The 19873-nt window shown below is 40.9% G+C and overlaps 1 protein-coding gene across 9 annotated transcripts in view; it reads right to left on the reverse strand.

Moving 5' to 3' along the window:
• Nucleotides 1-341: 341 nt before the first annotated feature.
• The window catches only part of mcf2l2 (MCF.2 cell line derived transforming sequence-like 2), a 73534-nt gene continuing 54002 nt past the window's right edge, over nucleotides 342-19873 (reverse strand). For 4 of the 9 annotated variants that reach the window (XM_058637763.1, XM_058637768.1, XM_058637762.1 and 1 more), the window contains 9 exons: nucleotides 18262-18298; nucleotides 17966-18063; nucleotides 16418-16513; nucleotides 14586-14684; nucleotides 12406-12477; nucleotides 10882-10992; nucleotides 10481-10590; nucleotides 8939-9054; nucleotides 342-3449 (listed from right to left, as the gene is read on the reverse strand). In XM_058637763.1, coding sequence (XP_058493746.1) covers nucleotide 3449; nucleotides 8939-9054; nucleotides 10481-10590; nucleotides 10882-10992; nucleotides 12406-12477; nucleotides 14586-14684; nucleotides 16418-16513; nucleotides 17966-18063; nucleotides 18262-18298 — 740 coding nt within the window. In that variant the 3' untranslated portion in view covers nucleotides 342-3448. The remainder of the gene's footprint in view (nucleotides 3450-8938; nucleotides 9055-10480; nucleotides 10591-10881; nucleotides 10993-12405; nucleotides 12478-14585; nucleotides 14685-16417; nucleotides 16514-17965; nucleotides 18064-18261; nucleotides 18299-19873) is intronic. The other 5 variants (XM_058637765.1, XM_058637766.1, XM_058637769.1 and 2 more) reach the window with 5 other exon arrangements.

A 19873-nucleotide genomic window follows, 5' to 3' on the forward strand; every position in this document is an offset into this window, starting at 1 on the left:
CATGCAGCCACAGTGGCTCAGAAGATTCAATCCGGGTAAAAAGAAAGTGAATTTTAATTCTGGGGTCCAAATTATTTTTGGTAGACAGCTGTTGTGGAGGCCAGATACTGCTCATACCTTTTGTCTTTTTGTAGAAAGTGAGACAGGTGGGTTAGAGACAATGTTTGGGAACTAAAGCCGTGGTCAGTTTAAAGTATATATTTGTCATATTTGATTTATTTATTGATTCAATTTAGTAGTTTTGTTTGGATCGTGTTTTAGTTGATCAAATATGTTGTTTTGAAAGTCAGTTGGAAGAGAAAAAAAAAAAATCAACCAAACACTGGAAACTGTGACAGGAACATGATTGATAAGAAATGCTGTTTTATTTAGTTTATAAGTGCTACATCTAGAACCTCCGTATCAATCCTCACATGCTTCTTAAAGCTTTGAATAATACATTTAAAAAACAAAATTCATATACTGTATGTAAATGCATATTAACACAATGACGATGTATGTACATTACAATGACAGAGTACAATTTACAGACTTATAGATACATTCTATATTTTAAATTGCAGCAGGAAACAGCAATAAAGATTTGATTTTTTACAAAGATACATTGTTTATTTGCCAAAGAATGAAGATAGTTCCCTAACCCATGGGAGGTTTTCTGTACAACCAGTAAAGGTGCTTCAAATATCTGACCATTCATTCATTCATTCATTCATTCAGCTAACCCATCCATCCATCTAACCATTTTGACTGATTAGTTTCTTTCCTCCAAAGTAACTTGGTTACTTTCTCACACGTATCAGTCGCCTGGTGAAGATTTATCCTCTTTATATCGTTTTGTTTTCTAAAAACTAAATAAACTTGAACTAAATAAGTGGAGGAGTCATCGGACCTCTGACCATCCACTGCTGCTGTTTCAGGTCTGTCACTGACCGGTCCACAGATTTACATCATCAGTAGAAAACGCTGAGAATAATGTACAACAACACAGCAGTCACACAGAAATCCACAAAAATATACAATATGAGGCTGAACTGCAAATGTAGATCCACACATTATCTAATGCCCTGTTGGCATTTACTGTCCAGTGCTGTGATGAAGTAGATCCTAGGAAACAAACAACCAATAATCATGTGGCAGTCACTGAGTGTTCTCAGAGTGACTGCCAGTGAAAACATCATGATAATCCCATAATGTGCACATTAGAACAAGAAGTCAGAGAGAAAACATGACATAGATGCATCTGTGCAGGGCTGTTGTCAGGTGGACCTGTTAATCCACAGTACAATTTTGGGAGAATCCCTTTAAATTTTGGTGGGGAAACTAGGCCCAAACCTACAAGCTTGCATTAGTTTGGTTCAGGGTATTTTTTAAAGTCTCTTGAGACCTGTTTTTATACTGCTTTAGCCACATGCAATTGGCTTAAAATACATTAGACAGCAGTCAGTAGAGGCTTCTAGTGTAGACAGCAGATATCTGGGTCTGAGTCTGTCTCTCATTCACCATTCACTGTTTAAATGATGAGTGAGACATGAGAACCAAGAATGGAGTTGGAGTAGAAAGACCAGACTGGAGTTTCTGCATTCAGAGCTATCGGCATGTGAATACTGAACATTTTAAAAAAGCTGTTTGCCAATGCATCTTTTTAGTCACTGTGTTTTTCTGCTTCACCTGTCTAACTAAAAATAGAAATAAGCTTCTGTATATTAGCATGCAGAATGTTTTTACAGAGATGAACTGTACATGAACACATCAGCACAAAAACAGTGACTCCAACAAGAATTGTTAGCATGTAGCATCCATTGGTCAGATTGTAATGTTAATGTCTGTCAGAGGTGGAAAGAGTACTGAAATATTCTACTCAAGTAAAAGTACTGATCTTAAAATGTACTCAAGTTGAAGTAAAAAAAAAGTAGTATCTCACACTGTTTTTGATTAAAGACAAACCTTTACAAATTAAAGTGCTGACAAAATAAAACATGGAAACACATAATGTATCAGTCAGTCAGAATGGGTCAGAGGTCACAAATGTCACTCACTCAGGGACAATAGTGCCAATTCACCTGTCATTATTATTAATCATCTGTCCTCATCGTTCATCATCTGTCCTCATCGTTCATCATTCACCTGTCCTCATCTTGCATCATTCACCTGTCCTCATTATTCATCATTCACCCGTCCTCATTATTCATCATTCACCTGTCCTCATTATTCATCATTCACCCGTCCTCATTATTCATCATTCACCTGTCCTCATTATTCATCACTCACTTGTCCTCATCATTCATCACTCACTTGTCCTCATCATTCATCATTCACCTGTCCTCATTATTCATCATTCACCTGTCCTCATCATTCACCTGTCCCTGCCAGTTTCTGGAGTGTGAATTTCCTTTTTAAAATATTTTTAAAATTTTAAAATGTAAAGGGTTTTTTTACTCAGTGATGAATGTGATTTAAAACATAGTGAAGTACAGTACTTGAAAAAAAACAAACATACTTAAGTAATAATAAAATTACAACAATTACCTCTAATGTCTGTCTGATGTCTAACAGCACAGTCTGTGCTAACACGATAAACATGGTAAACTGTGTTTAACCATGTATGGATGTGTCTCTTCATCAGTTTATAGAGAAGAGTATAAGATAAATATCGTTCAGCAGTTTATACAGATGACCTAACAGCTGGTTGAGAATAGAGACAAAGAGATAATGTTACATATTCTATCAGGGAGAGGAAAGGCAAGCAAGACACGTGTCAAGGTTCTCCTGGAGAATGTGTTTTCAAACCTGACATATCTGAAGCAGCAGAAGCATCTGAAGCAGCTGTAACATCTCCAGCATCTGAAGTGACTGAAAAAGGCAGCAGAGGCAGATTCTGGAGTTTTAGCTCCGTTCAGCAGCAGCAGCAGCAGCAGCAGCAGCAGCAGCAGCAGCAGCAGCAGCAGCAGCAGCAGCAGCAGCAGCAGCAGCAGCAGAACAGGGCACCATGCCAACACCTGCTCACAACCAGCACACACAGTCTATCATTTCATCATTTAACATCTCAGATGTCCAGCTGCTGCTTTTTACAGTCTGTAATGTTAACTCATCCACCTTCTGATCAGTCCTCAGTCTCCATAGACGACAGATGGTTGTATTAAACGTCTAATATGGCTTTCCCATGGTGCATTCAGGCGTCATACGGGTTCCAGCTTTATCGATTCAGTGACAGATTTGAAAAAGTGTGGTTTAAAAATGACTACAGCCATATTTGTAGTCAAATAGAACTACAAGTAGAAAAAAACAAATATGTTGATTTTTAAGTCCAGCTTAAGAAATTCCAGTTGAAAAACTACAGTCAAAAGTCACGTTTGTGATGCATTCACTGTCCTGAGACCCGCCTCCTCACAAACTGGCTTCATTTTCGTCCGAGTCGGAGAGAGCTGCAGTGCACAGATCACTGAAGATATCTGGGAGAAAGAAACAAAAGAGTCATGTCAGCTGCGACTTCTAACACAATCCACCAATCAGAGTAATTCATATACAAAACGTGCTCGAACTTGGCATTCAAATGTTTTAAAAATAATCTTAAGACAAGAGGAAGCACAGCCTGCAGGAGTGCAGCAATAAAACATGAACCAAACAATGAAGCAAAACAGAATAAAGGACATTCTGGATACAACGAAACTGAGAACACCCACAAATCACTGAGATGTTAAATTATTCAGCTCATAATAACTGGAAGAAAAATGACAAATAAAGTCTGTTTATTTTTCTTGGACTCAACATGTGTCTGAGGAGATTTCAGACTGAGTCTCAGTCGGTCGTCACTTTACATTATAATGTGTTTAATGTTCTCTGGAAGAACAGCTGACACGTTCAGTCAAGACATGTCTGCGCTCCAAATGAACATGTTTACATGTTACAATCATTTCAGTGACCTAGGGTGTACTCACTTGTGTTGTATACTGTAATTGTGAGGCATTCAGTGTCCATCAGACAGAAAATGCATGAAGAATTACAGAGAAGGCAGATGTGGGCGGTCACCACAGCTTCACCCAAATAAAATATCAAAGAGTAAATGGCAGAGCACAGGAATGTGTCCTGTCCTGCCCATGGAGTCAATCAAAAACAAAACTCTGAATTCAAATAGAAAAGGAAGAGTAAGGAGAGAATTTCATAAGTAAACAAGCGATGCCATGACAAACATCTTGAGGATCAGCTGCCAAGCTGCTTTGAAAAAGGAGAGATTGCTCAAGAACGTTCAAGACGAGACGATGAAGTCGGGAGGCAGAGTAGAAAACCCAGGAGTGGCTGTTCTCTAATTAAACCAAACGCTGAACACGTCAGCACAGGAGATTCAGAGTTTAAAATTTCCTAAACGACTTACGATTGGACACAGAGTGAGGACACGCCCCTGAGTGAGTCAACAAAAGACAGAAATTTAGATACTTAAATACTTACAGATGGATTGTCAACTGAGTATTACTAATAAACCCGTGGATTCTTATATACTGGGATTAAATCTGGGAACACAAATTTTTAACTTTGAGATTACACCTTGGAACATGGATTTTAAATGACAGTGGGCCTTCAAGAACATACTCTATAAATCTGCTCCCTTTGTTCTAAAGTGAGAGACTGAAGAGTTTGATATATACAAGTCTGATATTAGATTATTTTAAAGTCTGTGAACGGAAAGGAAACTGATGTGACAGTTTTAATCAAGTTAGTCAGGGGGAAATGATGCATTCATGTCCCGTGGGATGAAATGTAGAGACGGGTTTGTTTCAGTATGGTAATGTAAAGGTATTAAAGCGGCTCTCCATGTTACAGCCACTTTTCATTTTTCTGTCACCGATGGATCTCAACAGTTTCCCCACGATGCCAGTGAGGAGGAAATATTATCGCTGCGAGCCACACTTTTAAAGTTTATCCAGAATGAGGCTGAAATCTAAACTACATTTAAATGTGCTTCTTCAGAACATCCATCTCACAGGAATACAGTCACTTCTCTATTTGGACCGGGGCGGTTTCTTTTAGAACTCCTCAGAGTCACAGTTAATTTGTCCTGTTTTTCTACTGCATTTGTAGTCAAATTGTGATGTGGACTAAATCAGATGATCATTGATTTCACATCAGACTGAAAATGATAAATTTAACATATGACCCTTGAGTGCACACAGTGTACACACACACACACACACACACACACACATAGAGAGAAAAGGAGAGTAGTTGTAATAGTAGCAGCCACAGTAGAGTGAATATTCTGCAGTTGGTGACATCATGCTCTGATTATTCAACTCAACAAGCCAAAGCACTCTCTCTCCATCCTTCCATCCAACGGTCCCTCCCTCTCCCAGAGCAGCGTCTCGCCCGTGACCCCGCCCAATTCCTGAGTGAGTGGTAGAGCGAGGGAGAAGCTGAATATGTCGGAGTAAAAGAGCGGGAGGAAATGAGGGAAGGGGGGTGGAGTGGTGGGATGGTTGTGCTACAGCAAGGCGGTTAGTCTCGTGAACCAGGGGTGAGATGATGAGTGACCTCGTTCAGGAGCGGCCTGCAGGGCCGTGGACAGAGGACGCCTCGTCTCTTCTGTCAAAAGGTTCTTCACTAACCTAGAAACAAAATGTGAGCATGAAGGAGGGGCAAGTCTTCACTCACTCAAAGGACCAAAGTAATGACAGCAAAACACTTGAATAACTATTTCCTCTAATTATAATTCAATCATTTATCATTTCAATTGTATGATAATTGTATGTGTTGTTACTGTTTTACTTGTCATTCTGTATATTTGTATGTGAATATGAATAAAAACCTGCACATTCTTCAATCCCCTGCTCATGTATCTTTCATGTTGCTTAAACCTTTCTCTCACATTTCTGTCTCCGTCCACTGGGATGTAAACACATCACACTTCCATATTCACAGAAAGTAAACGTCAGGTTTTAAAAACGCGAGCATGTCTCAGGACGGCAGTCTCCCGCCATCACCTGGACATGAGCTGAGAGACGAGTGAGTCTTGTGTTTCTCTGCGGTGCCGACTCTCTGTCACCGGACGCTTCATCCATCACTGTTCATTTTAAAACTCAGTTTTATAAAGTTTAAAGACAGAGCTCCAGCTCACATCATCAAACCTGCAGCGTGTGACCTTCAGACTCCACCCGAGCCTCCACATCCTCTCCTCCACCTGAGTGAAGTCATTCTGTCTTTATTCTGCTCTCCCTGTGACTCAGGGTTGACGGGTCGTGGTCGGTTGTACTAATGCATCCTCAGCTCTTACACAAACACAGCACAACACATGCTGCAAAGAGAACACCCACACGGCCTGGGACACAGATGCCGTGTTGGTGTGAGATAAAAGCCTAAATCTGGAGAAGGTGCAACCCACTGTGGGGACGTGTGTGTTAGAAAATACATCATGGCACGGAGGTTGATCTATACACACAAACACACACTGCTGTGCACAGTTCGTCGGCTGAGTTCTGTTCAGCGCCATACGTCTGCACGGTAACTTTGATCCAAAGAGAAAGAGCGTGCACTCATGAATTCTTCATTTCCCTCATGTGACAAGGAGACAAATGTGACTCAGACTTTTTTTAGAGCAAAAACCCACAGAAATGTTTGACAGGAGACTTTTCTTTTCAGGCTGGAATATACACAAATGAGAATATTCAAAAGCAAGTGGAGCATTTGTCTTACACAGAATTCTTCACAAACATCCTTACATATACTTTCTATATCCATTCATGTTGTTGTATAGATAACATGTAACTGACATAAATGGACGTCTCTGTTGTGACTGTGGGAGTGGCTGCTCTGATTCACCTGCACAGCTGCACCTGATTTTATATTATCAATAACTAACTGATCAACACTAAACTAACACTAACTGAACATATATCACATTGGTATCACTTTGGTAGAAGTTTTATAATATTACTTAAGTAAAAGTCTTAAAGTATATGACATTTACTGTACTCATTTCCTGATATAAAACATACGTAAGTTTTCAAAGTAAAAGTAGTTAGGATTGAGTCATGGTAGCTCAGTGGTAGGGCGAGTTATCGTCCATCTGGAAGGTTGTGGGTTCAACTCTGGGCTCTGCTAGTCTATTGTGTATGTGTCCTTGTGAATGACAAAACTAAAGTGTAAAGCAGCTCATCAAGACTAGAAAAGCTCTATATAAATATACACCATTACCAACTCTTCTACGTCTTCTTCTGATTGTATTTGGTTTGAGTAACAAAGATAGTTAGAGGAAATGTACTGAATTAAAAGTAAGTTAGTACTTTGTTACATTACGTCACAATGACTGTAGACTAGTCATAGCTCTTGGCTTTTTTGTTTGGTGTTATGATTACTTTCATGATGGATTAATCTGATGATTTTTTTTTATTGATTAATCGGTTAGTTGTTTGGTGCATTAAATGATAGGAAATGGTGAAAAATGTCAATCAGTGTCTCCAAAAACTTTTAAAGGGGACATATTATACCCTATTTCCCCCATTAAAATGGTTCCCTGGTGTCCTAATGAACATGTCAGTGACATGCCTTGGTCAAAATACCATAAGGATGAAGCATCATAGCAGTTCAATAACCCTGCTAAACCCGCCCCTTTCAGAACGCTCGGTTTTCGTGCATGGTCCCTTTACATGCAAATGAGACACAGGCAAACACACACCCACTTCTTCCAGGGGGTTTCTGATTTGTCCTCGTTACAGCGCTTTACAGCTCTTTTCGTCTCCCCCTCCCTCCACTAGTTCTCTGACAATATCAACAAGGCAGCGAGCGCAGAAAACAGCCAGAGTGCCGTCACAGGAAGAGACGTTCTACATAAGGATCGAGCCGAACACTGCCGAACTGTTAATCAGTTAAAAACACTTAGCAACAGCACCACTGATCGCCAGCGGCGCGCGGCGAGCTGCATAAGCTGGCAGTTTATGCCGCTCGCCGCTGTATATGTGATTGTATCAGACAGAGTCTGTGCTCCGGTCATGGAGGACGTACTGAACAAATATTTTAACAATGTGTGTGTGTTTGTACGTCGGTGAAATACGTCCCCTGACTAAATACGGCGACCGCTGTCTAGTGCGAACACACGTTTGCTGACTTTATCCGGCACATTAGCTTCATATATCAAATCCTCTGGGGAAGTTTGTGTAAAACACTGTGCTCCACTGTGCAGCCACGAACAGCACACTTGTCCCTCCGCGTTGACATAATACCGCTCTTCCTCCCTCGCCTGCACTCTCGCAGGGACAAGGTGGAGCTAAGGTGGAGCTCTCGAAGTAAACTTACTGGTGGGGCGGTAACATTCGCGGTGAAATGCGCATGCTGACGTCATAAGCGCAGGGAATTCAACATCGAGTGTTTTATCGCCTATACTTACACTTAGGGGAACCACGAAAACATGACGGAGTATCCTTTTTCCACACTTTGGCGACTGCTAGGGCCTCCAGAGTCCCAAATATAAGTATTAAAATGGTTAAAAAGTTGATTTTGCGTAATATGTCCCCTTTAAAGGTAAGGTTTTGTTTCTGCGGTCCTAGAGGACCGCAGAAACAATGCATTCATAATCAGGTAACTGAATTTAAAGATATACAGAATTATTGATCAATAATGCAAAACCCAGCATACCGTACCTTTCAGAAGCCCAGATTTATACAACAACATGCTGAGCAAACAAAAAAATAGTAATAATTAATAAGACTCAGGACTCAGTAACAGCTAAAGTATAATCTGAAAATCTAAATATTCCACCATTCAAAATGCAAACTAAGACGTGTTCAGTGAGGATACACAGACTGAGCCTGACATCGTCTCGTGCACTGAGAACAGACAGAGAAGCGAGTGTTCTCACACCTTCAGTTGGAAACACGTGTTTAAACAGGCAGATGTCCGGGAAACAGCGACCAAACCTCGAAAAACGAGCTGATCAATTTCACACTGAACTCACCACTGTCCGGCCTCAGCTTCCTCCAGGAACTGGACCAGGTCGCCCGACTCCAGAGACATGTCCCGCGCTTCACGAGACTCGTACGTCAGCTGCACCCGAAAACGACCAGAGTCTCCCTGCAGGAAAAAAACAACAACATTATTGTGGATCATTTATTATATTATCCTGTTGGATGTTTTTGGGGTTTTTGAATATTAATTATTGAGCTGTGGCCCAAAACATGTTGTTTGCAGTTGAAGTGATAGACATTTCCTCAAGACTTTCTGGAGATATTGTTGTCGTTTGGAAACCATTAACTGACCATCATCTTGAGCATGAAGTTGCATCTACATCCTCATTGAATTACAAAAATCCCATAAACTAGAAAACGCTACTGTCTGAATTTCAGATTAAAACATGGGATGTGTTTTAGTCTGGATGGGCAGAAACTGAGACCTTAAGAAAAATGCAGGTTTACTTATTAGCATGGATACAAAGATGAAATGCTCATCTGGACGCGGGTCATTTTTTAATCTAAACGCCAGTTGTATCGGGACATCCCTACAAAAACTCTTTAAAACTGTGCATGTGTGTGTCTTTCTCCTGTCCACCACACAGATTGTAATGAATGTGGAAAGCCTGTCACACCCTGTAGACCTGTGCAGATATATTCCTCCCCCTCATCTGTCTCTCCACCCTCGTTTCTTAAATGTCAAGTCATCAGTGTCCGCTGCTAACAAGGCGCACGTCCACGGGCAATTATTAAACAGCAGCGGGGTCGTCTTTAAGATGGATCGGAGGAGGATTTGGCTGAAAAAGCGGGGAATGTGAAGGAGGAGTGGAGGGGAGACAGTGAATGTTTGTCTATTTCATGGAAAGCTGATTTCTTCACATTTGGTCCAAAAGTTAATTTGGACTCAAGCATGAACTGAGAATAGGTGGTCAACTGTGAAGGTCACTGTGACCTCACAAAACACAGTTGATTTGATACCAAAAACAAAACTGCAGGAACATCTCCAGGTCGCAGAACATCTTTGGGGGAAAATTTCTTCAAATTTGACACTAACATTTACTTTGTCATGAAGATGAACTGTTTGGAGTTTGGCATTTGAAGGACAAAGATCGAGGTCACTGAGACCTGACACGTTTGATGCTGTGAACATAATATTTATGGAACATCTAGAGGGAATATCTTCAAATTTGGTGCAAACTTGGACTCACAGAGTAAATGGTGGTCGCAGCTGTGGCTGTTTGTGTATTTACACAGTTTGAGATGCATATTTAGTTTGTTCTTTTCACATAATATTGACATACTAGAGTCATGACTTCATTTGTAATGTAGACTTAAATTTATCTGTAGACTTAATCATTTTTTTGTGTGAACTTGCACACTAGTTTTACAAACACCTCAAGAGTATCATTTCAAAAGTGGCTCAAATGTTCACTTACTATAGACAGCGACAAGGTCAGGAGAGGCATATAACTGCTGGGTGGTGACTCTAATACAACCCTCTCATTTTCACTTTCCTAAAGGATCAAACTGCCATCCTGAGCAACGCTTACATTTTTATTGTTGCCTTCCTCCTCTGAAGAGTTGGACGATTCCTCTGCACTGGACGGAATTGTCTCAAAGTCCTCTGTGTCCATGGAGGGGAGACGTCGCTGTGTCCATCCTGTGGAGAAGCCATGCACATCATTAGCCTGCAGAATAAACTCAACCAGTGCTCACTGATCGCAGCATGGATGTGGTCAAGAGCAGTTTTCCATTCACATAGAACTGTGTCTGTGTCTGTGAAGGTTAGACCAGCGTGAAAGTAGAAATCGAATTGCACGACACAAAAGGAGAGAAAGTTAGACGTCACATGCTCACAAACAAAAAAGCCCAACTGATGAACACGTAAAACTGAAATCAAGTCCACCATGAAGACATCCACTGTTGGACAGAAGTCGTCCTCTGCAGTTACCTGGTTGGGACGTGGACCTGGGGACAGCTGCGGTGCCACCACCAGCAGTAGCAGTGCCCATCGTCATGCTCTGACGTTTCCTCACTGCTGCCATAGCGCCACGCAAAGTATCTGGAGGGAAGCCAAACGCTTTATACCAAACGACCTTACAACGACCTCATCACATCATCCACAACAACTCACATGCTCTTCAGTCTCATCAAGACAGCAGAGTAAATCTACCCATGCAGAAATCAACCAAGAAGTAAATCAATCAATAACTACTGAACAGCTTCTCATTCTCATTCTCATGCGTTTTCAAACAAAAGCACAAATCACGACAAAAGTCAACACAGCAGGCGACAAACTCAAACACGGGAAGCCAAGAAGCTAAAAAGTGTCTGCACACATGCATCATGTCATAACGTTATCACAACATCACCATGTTGTTTCATCATCACATCACAGCTTCATGCCATCACATCACAGTCACATCATCACCTCATAACATTTAACGCAGTCACCATGTAGTCATGTTTTCACATCGCGTCGTCACGTCACCACATCTTTACCAAGTCCTCCAAGTCACATCATTGTCACATTGTCATGTCATAACGTCGTCACCTCACCAAGTCACCATGCATTCACGCCATCACAGCCACATTGTGTCGTCATCACATCACAGTCACATCAGTCACATGATCACATCACAGCCACATTGTGTCGTCATCACATCATCACATCAAAGTCACATCATCACATCAGTCACATCATCACATCACAGTCACATCATCACATCACAGTCACATGATCACATCACAGTCACATCATCACATCACAGTCACATGATCACATCATCACATCACAGTCACATCATCACATCACAGTCACATGATCACATCACAGTCACATGATCACATCACAGTCACATCATCACATCACAGTCACATCAACACATCACAGTCACATGATCACATCACAGTCACATGATCACAGTCACATGATCACAGTCACATGATCACATCACAGTCACATCATCACATCAGTCACATGATCACATCACAGTCACATCATCACATCAGTCACATGATCACATCAAAGTCACATGATCACAGTCACATCATCACATCGCAGTCACATGATCACATCAAAGTCACATGATCACAGTCACATCATCACATCGTCACACCATCACATCACAGTCACATGATCACATCACAGTCACATGATCACATCCAAACACAATGTGAAAAGTCACAAAATAAAGAAAACCCAAACATGCTGAACAACTCCACATGCTTAGACTCAATAACCCATGACCCATGAGTGAATGTTCTTCAAATTCTTTTGCATGTTTAAAAAAATGAATTGAAGTTTTCAGATTATTTGTCTCTTTGCAGGAAGAAGAGTTTTAAGTTCATCTTCAGGTTGTGGGTCATTGAGTTTCTGGTGATTGATGGATGAATATTGATGATATAATCCACAGAAAATCCAAACGACACAAATTGAAATGGTCTTCATGGTTCACGACTTAAGTTCATGTACCTTCATAACCAAACGGAGTGGGATCACTCTTTATCTCATGCCTCTTGCTCTTTATGTTAGAAGACAGTGGACCTGGTCGGGGGACATAACACGAGACCAGACACTTCATTAGAGACAGACATTTATAAAATAACGTTAACTGAAACAACACATGAAACTACACTTTACATCAGGAGGATATGTTGTTAATTCACCTGTTTAACTTTATATAGTAACATTATATTCACTCCAGAAACATGAATGTCACCCATCAGATTTGTATTAAACACATTTTCTGTTCCAGGCTAATTGTTTAGAAAAGTTTGTAAAAGAAAAAAAGAAAAAAGAATGGACATCATCAGAGAGGATCAGGATTCCCATTATCCAAAGGGGCATTAAATGCATCATAAAGTTTCCCTTACTGCAGTAAATTGACCTGATGCAAACAATCTGTCAACAAAAATCAAACTGTTCTAACAATTATGGCTAAAATATAAGATTTCTAATTGTTTTTAAATTTTATTTGATATAAAATCAATTAATTGAACATTTACTTTAACTTTTTTTTTAAACAGTTATGGATAAAATGATGTATATCATTGAGGCCCAGACGTCCAAGCTACATTCTGAGCTCAGAACCAGGACACACCGCAGTCATGGAAGTGTCAGCATTGTTGAAACACTGTGGACTGGAGGAAAGCGACTGATGGTGACGAGAGGCCAAGACGAAACAGTTGAGGCGAAAACTTCACCTTCTCTTTTGAATTCCGTTCATGCCTCCACCTGAGGAACATGAACTTCATCTGTATTCCAACAGTAAAAGTGCACTTCTCTTGTCACTCTGAATGTCACCCTGCGTTCCAAATGTCAGCTTATCAACATTCTTATTTTCTCATGTTTTGTTGGTTTTTTTTTTTGTTTTTTAAAAAAGAATATGTATGTCTCCTCATTTCTTTTCATTTTTAGCAAAGGGCTGAAATTTTTCAATGCATCTCATACATTTAAAGCAAGCTGTAAATGGAGGGAACGTAATGAGAAAATGTTTTTTCTTCTACTCAACACGTGTGCACTCTCTCACACACACACACACACACACACACACTTATGCAGAGGTTGTAGTCATGTCTGACCTGAGACCCAATCACCAAAAGAACATTATAATCAGGGATGTGGACGAGTGGGGGACTTAACTTGTAATTATGTTTCAGTGGCGACACTTCAAAACGTACAGAAGCACAGTGCTGTCACACACAATTAAAGAATCACGCTATAACGTGATAAGTTTATTGTTTTTTTACAACATACGTATATTGCTCTTACAATATACTTGTTTTTTTCCTATACATGTAACAATTAGACTTTTTACAGCCAAAAATCTATTTTTTAAATGTAATTTAAAAATTGTTTAAGTAGAAAAGGACCTTTCAATTATTTCAGAAGTGCTTCTTTAACTTCTGAGCGTGTGGTTCCATGTGCAGTATGTTGCAGGCAGTATTGAGAGTTATGGAACTACACGACTGATTCACACATAGACAGGTCGAAACTGTTTATTCTGTTTGTGCCATAGCTGATCAGTTTTGATTTGCATGTCAAATCACTGTTTGTTGGTCCACAAATGGCTCTAACCTGTTACTGCATCCATGTCATGAGGCACATCACATTTTTACAGCAGATTTTCCTCAACTGTGACGTTGTAGCTATGCAAAAACACTGGTGCGTCACCAAACTGACATAATGCGGCACAGATGTCTCCTAATAATTATTTAAGGCCTTCTTATACTATACAAAGTCACTGAATGACTAATAATCTTTTTTTACTTTAGCAAACTTTACTTTAAAGACCGAGCGAAGGGTTGAGAATCATCATCAGACATTTCAGAGTCAGGGCCATCATGCTGCAGAGTAAACTCTGGCCAGTAGGAGGCGCCCCTACTATAGTGCTAAATCTATGCAGGAAAAAAGGAACCAGACATGTCCTCAGTCAAACCCCAAACAGAAGCTGATCTAATAACTACCAATTTCTGCTGCTATAACTAAACCTGATCAGCATCATATTTTTATTCTAACAAAATCTCATCGACCACTATCGTGTTTTGAAATGATGAAGAAATTCTGAAGCTTTTGGGTTTGCAGTCTCCTGTAGTATGAGCACATCAGGCAGAAGACGGTCATGATTACATGTTTAAGAGCCAATCAGGTACCTTTTGTGCGTCGTGTTGCGAAGGAGGAGGAAGTAGAGGAGGCAAGGGAAGAGGTGAGAGAGAAGCGGCGGGGGACCTCTGCCTCCTTAGCAGCAGGATCTACAGCGGGGAGGTTAGGACGCAGGAGGCAGAGGAGGAGGAGGAGCACAGGAAGATAAGAGAGAGTTAGAATATAAAGGAAAACTATGAAGATAGAATAAAAGGAGGAATTAGCGTTATTGATGTCTTTGAAGTTTGTTGTTTTTCATACTGATGTTTTCAAACTATTACGATATCAACAGTTAAAACAAATGAAGAGATGAAGCCACATAATCAAAAACACAAAATCACATCTTTTCTTTTTACAGCTCATGGTGTGAATCTGTGCATGCTCGGATCATGCGATGACACACGTGAATGTGAGTGTGAACAGATGAAAACAGAACCACTGATGATTCGACTCAAACACAAACTCCTTCACTCATGTTTTTACTTCCTGTGATGAGTCACATCGGTCTCCTCACTCACTATCAACGTCTGTAACACAATAGTGGACCGACTCGCACACTGTCACATGTCATGATGTCACCGACGCCCGACGTTAACAGAAGGTTAAACTGTAACAGACTGTGATGATCTGACCAGCCACAGTAGGACGCAGCAGACAGAGTGACCTTCACTGACGTCACACACCTAAAATAAGAAGCAGTGAAACTGGAGAGAGTCTGTTCAACAGAGGACACCTGCCGGGAACTCTGTCTGTGTGTGTGTGTGTGTGTGTGTGTGAGACAGAGGTAATATAAAATCAGTTGTTGCAACAATATACAATTTTGATTCCTCTGGTTCTGGCTACACACCATCCCCAGCAGGTGGCAGTGTCTTAATGCTCAAGATTGATTTTGGCCAGCATAAAAGAGGAAGCAGATTTTAAATACATATTTCACAGAGAAGAATCATCATGTCAGTCATCCTGCTGACTTCATGACCTCCACGCTGCTGGGTTTCTACACAACACTCCTATTTAATGTGAAGCTGTGGTGTAAGCTAAGAAGACTGATATTGATAAGTGAGTGTGTGAAATCTATTGATCTACTTAAAGTAATGTGTAAAGTAGTGATTTTTGGCTGAGCACTGGTTCTCTCTAATGTCATTATAAACCTGAAGCAGTCAACAGGAGAGTGGAAAAACCCACCAGTGTGTTTCTTTTTTGCCTTTGACACGCCCATAGCTGGCAGTAGCCCCTCCCTCAGAAGAAGCTGATTGGTGTGTTCTAATGCTCTACAAAACAAGTTTCACTACCTGTCTTTGTAAATTGGTGGGTTTTTTTTTGTCTTTGCCGCATTTGTCACATGACTCTCTGCTTCATTACATTCACTCATGTGGTGGAAAAACCTAATCTCTCCAAAAATGTTAATATGCTTCCAAATGTCAAGAGGGCTTGGATATTAAAGGGGTGGCATTTAAGACAAGGCTCCCCCACAGAATGTAGCCCCCTTCCCTCATGTGTCTTCCTGTTTATCACCTGCTGTCTCCCTGTCCTCACACCCTGTGTCTTCACCTGTCCCTGTCTCTCCAGGGGACAGACACCACGGGGACCGGGGAGTGTGGCGAGATCTGCTCAACGACAGCAAGACTTATGCTGACACATCAACTTATAGAACACATGAGGGAGGACAAAGAAGAGACTGAGGCAGGACAGATGCTGCTGCTGCTGCTGCCGACGATGATGATGACGAATCATGACTATCATGATGGTGGAAACATATAAAAAGAACAGAGAATATACGACGAGGATGCTGTTTCGACAGCGGTGCCGCCAAGAACTCGACATGCCAGCGGTGTCACACTGTTACCTGATGGAAGAGACCTCCTGTTGGAGAGTCCCTGCAACGTGAAGCGTTTCCTAGCGTTAGCAACCGAGTTCCCTGACTGGGCGGAAGAAGCATCAGCTGAGCAGGGAAGCAAGAGGAGGGCGGAGTTAGTGGAGCAGAGAAGGATGAAGAAAAAGTTTGAGGAGGAGAAGCGCTGTTTGAACATGTAACCCTTTTCAAGATATTTAAATCAATACATGTTATTACAAGTAAGAATAATTGTCTTTTTGTTTTTGTTACACTACAGAGGGCCGTCAGCCAAAGTTTCCAGAATTTATTCTTAATTTAACTTTAAATTAAAGTCCTATTAAATCTCACCACATAACCAACAATGTTTTGTTTTTTTGAAGGATGATGATAATGACAGACACTGCTGCGTGTCTGGACTGTTCCATTTAAAGGCAGAAAGGGCAGAAGAGGGAGGTTCATGGATTAATTTGGCCACTTATAGAGAGGTCAGGAAAACACTGCTCCATAGTGTATGTGAGCTGAGAGCGAGACGAAGCTTCACCTTTCACATTGTCACGACAATGCTGAAGTGTCTGACTGTCACTGAGAGGCTGGGTATAAAAGCACAGTTTACTGTGTCATTAGGGTTTACTGAATTTACCCTGGTTTATATTTTAAAATCAAGAAAACAACGACACAAAGCGTGTGTGAAAGTGTTGTGTATGTCTGTGACTCTGAGATGAACAAGATGCCATGACCTCAGTGATGGAGTCTGTTCAGAGTTCATGAGAGAAAAGATGGACTTTAATCTCATGAGATTCTGTTCTGGGACAAATACGCCAACACACACATCCAGATTTTTCCTTAAAAAGAAAGCAGCAAGTAAACACAGCACACTTCTATCAGAGGTGAGATAGAAGGTGAAGACTCATAATAGAGCTCCTGGTCTTTGCTGTAATGAATCCTGAGGGACAGACAGACTAAATGAACCACACTCACGACTCCGTGGACAAAGAAATCCCATCAACAATTTGATTTTCAAATCAGATCTGTGTCACTTCAGGATGAGTTTCTAGCTCAGATTTATATTGGCATGGTAAAAAATAACACAAATAACAAAAAACAACAATGGATTCCTCTAAGGCTGAATCTCACCAACATATTAGATTGTTTCTTAATTTCACCTCTGAAGGTGCAATAAAGGCACATCTTATGTCATCTCACATATCTTCCACTTCATAACTAAGTGGTCTCATAAATATGATGAACTCTTATTCTGTACCTGTCACATGGATTAATGTGATGTGATTGGTTGGTTCTACCACACATAACAACATGCACACAATGTCACTGTCTCCATCTGCGGAAGATGTTCTTTGGTGTCAAAGTAATAGAAATGTAGTTCACCTGTAAAATGCTTATTTGGTAAAAATGTCAAGGGAGAAAAATAGATTACAAGAAAGAAAGAGGAGGACGAGAGAGAGAGAGAAAGACCGAGAAAAGAGAGTGAGGTGTGAAGGGATGTGATAAGTTTTCTAATGACCACGCTGATGTGTTTGTGATATGAGTGTGACCTCTCACCTCTCTTCTGCCTCATGTTCGGGCTTGGGTTGGACCTCCTGAAGCCCGACTCTGGACTTGAAGAATCAGACTGTCTCAGCGCCAACTTCCGTACAGTCCTGTTAAAGTTGAGGGAAGTGTGTAAGTGTGTCTTTAAAGGGTTCTGAGGACAAATAACCATGTGTGTAAGGATACTTCAGTAGGTTCTCACAATCTTCAAGGGATGTTTGAGGGTGAAGGTTTTAGGGTTAGCCATATGTTTAGGATTCAGGTTTAGGGAATAAATGATGTCTGATACTGTAAATGTGTCTGCTCACCTTATGGGACCTGCATAGATGTTGAGCTGACTGGCCTCTGTGGACAAAACACACAGACATGATGATGAGGATTTCTGATGTGAGATCAGGTCTGAACGACAAATAAATAAAGAGGCGAGAAATGATTTGTGAACATTCACATCTACAAAGTCTCTAATTACAACCCACAGATACGAGAGAACGTGAGGAACCACATCTGCAGGTTTGAACCAAGTCCTCACCCAATGTCATGTGAAGACAGCGCCATCTTGTTTTGTTTTTTTTAAACATTAGTAATCATATTTGGATAAGAGGTTAGAGCTGACGAAGAGGCGAGTGGTGGAGTTTACTAAGTGTGTTGGGTTAGGGTTCATCACACCATAGCCACACCCAAAATATTACCCTACTTTATCAAGTATTTGACTCCAAATGGGAACATAATTTACAAAATGAAACTGTGCTACATCAAGAAGATCTGAAACTAGCGATTTCTCATTAACTTTAAGTTCCTCACCCTCTGATGGCCATTCAAGAGAATACAGGTTTCACAGACCTCTTAGCGAACCCTAGCAGACTAAATCTACTATTAATATAAAGTCTAGGGTTGAACCCTTCTATCTCTTCCTTGCACAATAAAACAGTGTGGTGAATGTGCCCACACTATTCCACTATCCACTATTAATCTGCTTGTTTCAAACAATACAGATTATTGCTTGGCAATTATTTGCATTTCGATTGTCAAAAGTTACCAAAATACCCAATCCCTGACAATTATCTTTTTGGCACCCTTCTGTTGGGGTATTTAAACACTGTGGTCCAGCAGCTAAAGGGTGACACACTAGAGTCCATTGATTGGTTGCAGCTAATCATCCTCTCCAAGTGGGAATGGAACATGCACTCTGCCACTTCACCCTTTATACCGTTTATATACTGTGTTTTGCATGATGTTTTACTCGTTTTGGAAACATGTATATATGAGATATCACCATATGTTGAGCAACATCACATGACATGTTTCTGATTCTGATTCAGGTGTGTGTCTTTGTTCTTTCACTGGTGTCTGCAGAATCTGCTCAGTGTAGGTCATGGAGGACTCACACACACACACACACAGCAGCTACAGGCCCAGCTCATGGCTTTCAGTGTTTCAGTGACCTCCACTCCAGCATTAAAGGATGAAAAGTTATTTCCATCACGAACAATCTCCCAAACTGCTGCGTCGACCTGTCTGCTGCTGCTTTTACTGTCCTGATAGAAATCACCAAGGCTCTACAGTGGAGCAACAACAGCTCCTGAGACAAGCTCACATCTGAACAAGACGCCTCATAAATGCAGCGTTAACAGATGTGAGCTGCCACAGGATTGTGCTGCGTGACAAGAAAAGCCCAGGAGAAGAATGTAGTAACATAAGAGCAGAGCGAGAGGCTTGGCCCTGTGCTAACTCACAGCTCATATAAGAGAAATCCAAAAAGGCCTGTGAATGATTGGATCTGACAAGAAACACTGAGTCAGCATGGAACGGTCGATAAGCTCCAGACACATGCAACAATATTTTCTTCCCTGAAAGAGCAGTTAACAGGTGTGATACCTATTCTCGATTCATCTGGGTTCACTGGATCAAATCTGAACCACA

The sequence above is a fragment of the Solea solea genome, chromosome 9 (genome assembly GCF_958295425.1).
Source record: "Solea solea chromosome 9, fSolSol10.1, whole genome shotgun sequence".
Classification (NCBI taxonomy): domain Eukaryota; kingdom Metazoa; phylum Chordata; class Actinopteri; order Pleuronectiformes; family Soleidae; genus Solea; species Solea solea.